We start from the raw sequence: 7,905 nt of genomic DNA, 5'->3' as shown, positions 1-7,905 counted from the left end.
AGGTAGCCTTCTGCTCTCTGATTGGTCCCAAGAGCTCGATCAATCGGAGGCAGCGGTGTTGGGCTCCCACGTGGAGGAAAAGAGCCGGAGAGGCAAAGCCAGCACCATGGTAAGGGTCTGTTGGTTATTGTAGGGTCACACCTGAGGGTGGGGGCCAGGGCCAGGGGATGATCTGTCTCCCCCAGTCCACGGGTGACACCCGCCTGGTTCTTTGCTTCCCCAGCTGCGTCGCGAGGCCCGACAGCGCCGCGAATACCTACAGCGCCGAGCACAGGAGGAGCGGGTTCGGGCCAGCAGCGAGCGCAAGGAGCAGCTGCGGGCGGCGCTGGACGGTACCACCCCCACGGCCCCACACTACCCCTCACTCCCGCCAAATTGATGCCCCTTCCCCCTGCTCGGAGTGCACCCCACTTGGCCCGTGGTACCTCTCCCTTCCGACCTGCGTCCCCCGCCCCCCGTGACGTCCTGTCTCCCCCCGCAGAAAACCGGCTCCTGCCCACCGAGCTCCGCCGCGAGGCCCTGACCCTGCAGCGCGCCCTCGAGTTTGACGGGCCTGGTGCTGACGGTGAGTGGAGTGGGGTGGGGTCCTTGTCCCCCTAGGACTCGAACCCGTGTGTGTGTGTGTGGGCGGGGTTAAGCGGGCCTAGACTTAAGAGGGGGTAGGGTAGGGGCGGGGCGGGACCAGACAGGCAGTAGGGGCGGAATACGGGAGGGGGTGTGGCTAGGGGCGAGGCTAACCCGTGCTTGCCGTCCAGGCCTGCAGGTGGCTGAGGATGACGAGTACCGCTGGGCAGGGGCCGAAGACCCCCGCGTCATGGTGACAACCTCGCGAGACCCCAGCGCGCGCCTCAAAATGTTTGTGAAGGTGCGAGGGGCGAGTGCTGGGGAGGGGGTGCGGTTTAGAGGGGCCTATCCCAGGGAGGGGAATGGGGCTTCAAGTGGCTGCATGGTTTGTAAATGGAGGGGGTGGGGTATATACTCCCGGCCGGGTGGGGTGGGGCGGGGTGTTTCTGGGGACGGGCAGAAGGAGCAGGGTTTGTAGCTTGTCAAAGGTTACAGGGACCCGACCTATATAAGGGCATGGAGCTGGCTGGGCTAATCGGGGCTTCTGCTTTGGAGACTGGGCTTCAGGAGGCCCCTCTAGTGGGACAGGGCAGAGCTGTAGCCATGGTGGTCCTGGGAGCTGGGAGGGGCGAGGCTTGGGCAGTACGGGGTGGGGTTTAAGGATAATCCCTCCCCCTCCGCAGGAGCTGAAGCTGGTGTTCCCGGGAGCACAGCGGATGAACCGGGGCCGGGCAGAGCTGGGGACACTGCTCCACGCCTGCCGCGCCAATGGCCTCACTGACCTGCTGCTGCTTCATGAGCATCGTGGTGTCCCTGGTGAGGCCTTACCCCTTCTGCCCCCACCATGTCCCTGCTCTCTTAGCTATATCCTGCTTCCCTGGACATTGGCTTGGTCATGCCCCTTCTGGCCCCACCCATTGTCCTGGCTCTGCTCCTTCTGCTCCCTGGCCCTGCCCTCTTAGCCAGTGGCTTGGCCACACCCCCTCTGCCTGCTGGCCATGCTCCGGCCCCCCTGGCTCTGGCCATACTGTCTTGGCTACACCTCTTCTGTCCCTTACCATGCCCCTCTTGGCCAAGCCCCATCCTCCTGGACCGCCTCCTGCCCTAGGGGATGCTGGGAGATGCTTCTCTCACATGCATGTTGGGAAGGGCTGGTGGATAGAGCCTAGTGGTGCATGCTGAGAATGGGGTGGAGCCAAGGATTGCAAGGTGTGGCACAGAGCACACCAGAGTGTGTGTGTGGGCGCTCCTCCAGAGCTGAGGGGGTGATAAGAGGAGGGCAGTGCCTGTTGGAAGGGATTGGGCTTGCTGGCAAGGCCCCTCTGATCTCCCCTGGCTCCATCCCCAGATAGACTGATCTGGCAAGGGGTGACACAGTGTAGTGCATGCTGGGAAGGGGTGGTGGGCAGAGCCTAGTAGGGCAGGCTAGGAAGGGGTGGAGCCAAGGATATAGCCAGGGCTAATGCAGAGCAGTGCCTGTTGGGAGGGGGCTGTGGGTGGGAAGCAGTGCATGCTGGGGGCATACGGCCTGCTGGCAAGATCCCGCTCCTCCCTCCTTGCTGACACCACCCCCAACCCCTGGCTTTTTCCCCAGATGGGCTGATTGTGTCACACCTGCCACTGGGCCCTACAGCCTACTTTACACTGGCCAACGTGGTGATGCGCCATGACGTACCTGGGATCGGCCCTGCGCCCCAAGCTGCCCCTCATCTCATCTTCCATGGCCTCACCTCTCGCCTGGGCCAGCGTGTGAGTTTGGGTGGGGCCTCTGAGGAACAGGTGTGGCCGAAGGGAAGGGAAGGGGCTTGAGCTGAAAGGGCAGAGCTTGGGTTTGGGGTGGGATTTATGGTGGGATGCACCTGTGGGGGCTGCCATATCTAAATTATTCCCCCACTCTGTCCCTCCCCTCCCCTCCCCAGGTGACGAGCATCCTCAAGTACCTGTTCCCAGTGCCCAAAGAGGACAGCAAGCGCGTGGTCACCTTTGCCAACCAGGATGACTACATCTCCTTCCGGTGGGTCCAGCTGTGGGGGGCAGCTGGGAACGGCCAAGTGTAATGGGGAAAGGGAGCTGGGATGTGGCTAGCTCCAGGGTGCAGCCTGTAGGAATGGCTGAGTATAATGCTGTACGGGGAAGACTGAGATATGGCCAGATCTGGGCTGGGGTGCCTGGAAAACAGCTGAGCATAATACTAGAGAGAGGCCGAGCTGCAGCCAGCTGTGGAGTGAAACGACTAGGGAACAGCCAAGTATAACATCACACAGTGAGGGCTGAGATGCAGCCAGGTCTGGGATGTCAAACAGCCAAGTATAACACCACAGAAAGAAGCTGAGATGCAGCAAGCTCTTGTGGGGAACAGTTGGGGAATGGTTGACTATGATGCCCCATGAGGAAGCCTGAGGTGGAGCCAGTTTTAGGGTGGGGTAGCTGGGATTGGCTGAGTATAATGTGACGATGTGGCTAGCTCTGGAGTGGAACCGAAATATAACAGCACATGGTGTGGGGGGTGCTGAGAAGCAGCCAGCTCTGGGGTGGGGAACTGCCGAGTATAGTGCTGTAGAGAGGAAGTAAGATGCAGACAGCTCTGGGGTAGAATAGATGAGTATAACAGCATATGGGGGAGGGCTCAAGAGGCAGCCAGCTCTGAGAGAGAGCAGCTGGGGAATGGCTGGGTATAACACTCAAGCAGCATTTCCCAACTTTTTTGCCCCACAGCATACTTACCTAAATAAAAAAGCACTGTGGCATGCTGGACATGGAGGGACATGGCTAGCTAGATACCGATTGGGGGGCAGGGGGCCATGCGTGGCTAGCTGGACGGCATTTTGTGCTGGAGCCATGCTCCTTGTCTGTCTATATCCACAGTGGTAGCAGGCAGGGGGCGTGGCTCCAGCCCAAAATGCCATGGCACACCTGTTGGGAAGTGCTGCTCTAGAGAGCTTGAGATGAAGCCAGCTCAGGTGGAGGGGGTGGGGATGCGGCTGGTAATGGGAGCAATGCAGTACTCTCTGCAGGTGTAGAAAGGAACCTGGGCTTGCTAGGGGGTGAGAGCAGGGGGGGAATGCAAGCCTGAATGCCTGGGTTCTCTTGGAGGGGAGTGGGAGCTGAGCGTGAGAGCAGGGGACTGGGAGCCCAGATGCCTAGATTTTCAACCTCCCCTCCCTCCCCCGTTTAGGCATCATGTGTACAAGAAGCTGGACCAGCACAACATCGAGCTCACTGAGATCGGGCCCCGGTTTGAAATGAAGCGTAAGCCCTGCGCCCATCTGGATTCCTTGCCCTGGCTGGGGGTGGTTCCAGACTGTGGGGGCCCCCCCTGACTTGCCCTTCTCTCCGCAGCGTACATGATCAAGCTGGGACCACTGGACCAGGAGCCAGTGGCTGATGTGGAGTGGCGCTGGCACCCCTACACCCGCACTGCCCCCAAGCGCCGCCTGCTTAGTGCTCCCTAGGCCCAGATACCTAGGTTCTCTCCTGCCGGGGGCTGCTGGGGGCTTGGATGCTTGGGTTTGCTGCCCCATGGTGGGGCTTGGTCCATGAGTGGACACCAGGGTTCCTTCCTAATGGTGGTAGTTCTGGATCCACAATTTGGAGCCTGGATGCTTGGGTTCCCTGCCCAGTGTGGGGGGGCTCTGGCTCTAGGATCAGGCTTTTGGATGCTCGAGTTCCCTGCTTGGTGTGGGGTATTCTGAGATCTGGGTCTCTTGCCCCGTGGGGGGGTGGGGCTTCGGGCCTGGGATCAGGGTCACAGATGCCTGGGTACCCTGTCCAGTGTGGGATATTTTGGGGGTCTGGGATCAGGCTTCTGGATGCCTGGGTCCCTTGCCAGGTGTGGGAGTTCCTGGGGCCTGGATTAAGGTCCCAGACACCTGGGTTCCCCTCCACCCGAAGTGACGCAGGTGAGATTCAGAGCTGCACATCTGGCCCTTTATTTCCACAGGGCCTGGTACAATAAATGGCTCTTTTTGGTTCCTGCAGCTCCACCCTGTCCTTGAAGCCAGGCATTTGGGTCCCCTGCAGAGCTGAAGAGAACCCAGACATCCTGGGGGGGGGGGGGGGGGGGGGGGGGGGGGGGCACTGTGTGTGTGAGGGGAAACTTCACTCCTGGCCTGCAGGGGTGTCCCCTCCTCCCCCTCACAGCCGGGTCCATTCAGCAGGGGGTGGCCGTGGCCCCCTTGGCTTCCCCACACGGAAGTTAAAGCCTGGAGGTGGGGGAGAAAGTTGGGGTAAGGGGGGAAAGGTCCCCCTTAAAGAAACCTGGGTCCCTGCTCTTCAGGCTGTCTTGGATGCCTGGGTTCCTGATTTCTCCCTGCCCCCCCCCCCACCATGGCTGGGTCCCAGAATTCTCCCTCTTCTACCCCCCCCCCTTTACATCTGGGACACCTGGGGCCCTGATCTTTGCCCTCCACTCTCTCTGTCCTGGGCACCTGGGGCCCCGATTTCTGTACCTTTCCCCCCCCCGCCACCTGGGTCCCGACCTCTTCTCAGGATACCTGGGTCCCCAGCTCACCCCTTGGTCACCTGTGTGCCTGACTTCCCCCTCCCCCATCCTGGAGGCCTGGTTCCCTGGTCCCCCCCATAATTTCTGCCTTGCAGCCCCCTGGATCCCTAGCTTGTTCCCAGAGGCCTGAGTGCCAGGGTCCCCAGCACCCCCGCCCCCCCAAATCATCTGTTCTATCCTGGCCTTGATGCCTGGGTCCCTGTCCTCACCCCCCAGCTGTGTTCCTACCGAGGGCGGGGGGAGGGGCAGGGCTCGAGCCCCTCTGGGGGCCCTCGTTGCTCAGATCCTCGTAGTCCTCAGTGGAGGCAGGCTGGGTTGGGCCTGAGCCTGCAAGGGGGAGTGAAGTGGGAGGAGCTGGCATTGAGTACAGTTGCTGACCCCATGTGCTTGGCTGCAACCTTTGGACAGCTAGGTCCCTGATTTCTGACCCCCACACCCCTACTCTGGCTGTCTGGGTCCCAGCCCTCTCCCTTAGACACCTGGGTTTCCAACCCTGCAAACTTGGGTCACTGATTTCTGCTCCCAAATGCCTGGGTCCCCCATTCAACCCCCCCCCCCCCATATGCCTGGGTCCCCAGCTACCCCCCCCTTCCACCCCAGATGTCTGGGTCCTGCTGGAATAAGTCTCCTTTTCCGCAAAACACTCACCCCTCCATGCAGGAGATGAGTTGAAGCCCTGGAGAGACGAGGAAAGATAAGCTAAGCAACAGAACCCAGGAGTCTAGGCCCCCAGAAAGCACCTCACTCCCCCTCCTGAGGTGGGAAAGAACCTGGGTGTCTGGGGTGTCCCCAGTGGGGTTTGCTGGGATCCCTGATTCTCCCCTACCCTTTTCCTGGCCACCTGGGTCCCTGACTGCCCACCCCAGATGCCTGGGTCATGCTTGGGGGTGGGAGGTCCTTGGGGTCACTCACCAGGGGGTTGAGGCCATGCGATGGTAGGGCTCCACATGCTGGGGAGGGACAGCCACGAGGGCTGGAGTCGCCTGTGAGGGGACAGTGGGTCAGAACTCCCTGGTCCCTGGAGGCTTGTATCCCAGCACCAGACACGTGGGTCTACCTCCCACCTTCTGGGTTCCCCATTCCTCTCCTGAACACCTGGGTCTTGACCTTGGATGCCTAGGTCATCAGTCTCTCCCAGGCCTCCTGACCTTAGACACTCAAGTTACCCAACCTCTGTCCCTGACACTGGGTGCCTGGGTCCATCCCATCCCATCCCATCCCCTGCCATAGACACCTGGGTACCCCACCTCCTTGACCTAGATGCTTGGGTCCCAAATACGAGACTTCTGGGTCCCTCACCCTTCTTCCCAAATGCCTGGGTCTGTTACCTGCGGCAGGAAGGGGGCTGAGCTGGGCATACTCAGGGGCGGGGCTGGACCGTCGCACCGGGCTGCCCGGCAAGGAGCAGCTGGCCTGGAAGGCACTGGACTCTAGGGCTGGGGGCGGGCGGGCAGGGGCTGCCCCACGCCCCCGCACCTTATTGACCACAGCATAGGTGTCATTCATCTTGGGTGGCTGCTCAGGGGGAGATGGTTCAGCTGGCACCGAGATGCTCCTGTGGAAGGGGAGGGGAGGGGGGAGATGGGGGCATTGAAATGGGCTGCTGCACCCCAGATCTGGGCACATTTCCCTTGCCATTTTACTTGGCTGTTTCCCAGTGGCTCCACCCCAGAGCTGGGTGCATCTCATGTGCTGTTACACTCAGCTGTGCTGCTGGCTGACTGCATTTACCCTCCCCCCCTATGCTGTTCTATTCAATAGCACCACCCCAGAGCTGGGTGTAGCTCAGCTGCTTGTCATACTGTTCTGTGCGGCTGTTCTGCCTCCCAGCTGGGCTTATCTCCTTGAATGCTATACTAGGCTGTTACCTACTCATCCCACACCAGAGCTAAGTAAATCTGTATGCACCTCAGCCACCCTTGTGTAGTTCTAGCTGGCCGTTCCCACCTGCTCCAGCCCAGAGCTGGCTGCACTTCAGCCCTTTAATGATGTTACATGATGGCTCGGCTGTTCTGCCCCAGAGCTGGCTGCATTTAATCCTGCCCACCCTGTGCTGCTATACTTGTCCATTCCCCACTGACTCTGCCTCAGAGCTGGTCACATCCACAGAGGAAGGATCCCATGGGATAACCCCTGCTTTTGGGGTAAAACATACCATCCCTTTTCCCCCTCCCCAAGGAATTTGGGATCCCTCTGGATTTGATCCTTGATCAGGTTAGATCAGCCATGCTAGGGTGAGGGGTAGGTACCCGGATGCCTGGGTTCTCTCCCAGCTCTGAAAGGGGAAGTGAAGCCTATAGGGTGACAGTGTGTGTGTGTGTGTGGGGGGGGGGGGGGGGGGGGAATCAGAGGCTGGGGGTGGTGAGAGCAGGGAGAGCTGGGAGCCCGGACGTCTGGGTTGTCTGAGGGTAGGGGTGGGGTCAGGGGCTAGGCCAGAATACTTGGGTTCTCTGAAAGGTGAGTGGGGGCTATGGGCTGGGAGCATGATGAGCTGGGAGCCAGGATGCCTGGGTTCTCTGGGTGGGAACGGGCTGGTGATGAGAGGGGTGGGGCCTGGGTACTCTGGGTGGGGCAGGGGCAGAGGCAGGTGCAGTGCCCAGGGCCAGATGCAGGGATCCTGCACTCACCGGAGCACGTGGATGCGGGGTGGAGCTGGGGGGTGCCGAATGGCCACAGCGTCGTCGTACAGTGGCAGCTGATTCTGCGGGCAGCGGTGGTGGCAGCTGAGGCTGTGGGGGCGGGGGTGGCAGGGCCCCACCTCCTCCCAGAAGCCCCACCTCCAGCCCTGCCCTGGTTTCACTTCCTCTGCCAGGAAGTTGCTCAAGGAGATGTCTCAACCC

General features: G+C 61.0%; 2 protein-coding genes across 10 annotated transcripts in view; one reads left to right on the top strand and one right to left on the bottom strand.

The window, feature by feature from the left end:
- The first annotated feature begins 34 nt into the window (after window positions 1–34).
- On the top strand, window positions 35–4,356 carry IMP4 (IMP U3 small nucleolar ribonucleoprotein 4). 2 transcript variants are annotated; one of them, XM_019494517.2, is made up of 9 exons: window positions 35–109; window positions 224–332; window positions 482–565; window positions 756–865; window positions 1,248–1,380; window positions 2,159–2,343; window positions 2,484–2,578; window positions 3,740–3,813; window positions 3,904–4,356. In XM_019494517.2, the coding sequence occupies exons 1-9, from the start codon at window positions 107–109 to the stop codon at window positions 4,014–4,016; spliced, it is 906 nt and encodes a 301-aa protein (XP_019350062.1). In that variant the 5' UTR covers window positions 35–106; the 3' UTR covers window positions 4,017–4,356. The 2 variants fall into 2 exon arrangements, with proteins under 2 accessions (XP_019350062.1, XP_014453330.1); XM_014597844.3 differs by having other exon boundaries at window positions 2,159–2,313; window positions 3,904–4,352.
- Window positions 4,357–4,358: 2 nt separating this feature from the next.
- PTPN18 (protein tyrosine phosphatase non-receptor type 18) overlaps window positions 4,359–7,905 on the bottom strand; it is a 15,873-nt gene continuing 12,326 nt past the window's right edge. The window contains exons 12-17 of one of the 8 annotated variants that reach the window (XM_014597843.3): window positions 7,693–7,766; window positions 6,394–6,620; window positions 5,978–6,048; window positions 5,714–5,741; window positions 5,294–5,392; window positions 4,618–4,766 (exon numbers count right to left, since the gene is read on the bottom strand). In XM_014597843.3, the coding sequence (XP_014453329.1) occupies window positions 4,699–4,766; window positions 5,294–5,392; window positions 5,714–5,741; window positions 5,978–6,048; window positions 6,394–6,620; window positions 7,693–7,766 (567 nt within the window). In that variant the 3' untranslated portion in view covers window positions 4,618–4,698. The other 7 variants (XR_002092469.2, XM_059732527.1, XM_059732528.1 and 4 more) reach the window with 7 other exon arrangements.

Source organism: Alligator mississippiensis, chromosome 8 (genome assembly GCF_030867095.1).
Source record: "Alligator mississippiensis isolate rAllMis1 chromosome 8, rAllMis1, whole genome shotgun sequence".
NCBI classification, from domain to species: Eukaryota; Metazoa; Chordata; order Crocodylia; family Alligatoridae; genus Alligator; species Alligator mississippiensis.
This window is presented reverse-complemented; position numbering and strand designations above follow the sequence as displayed.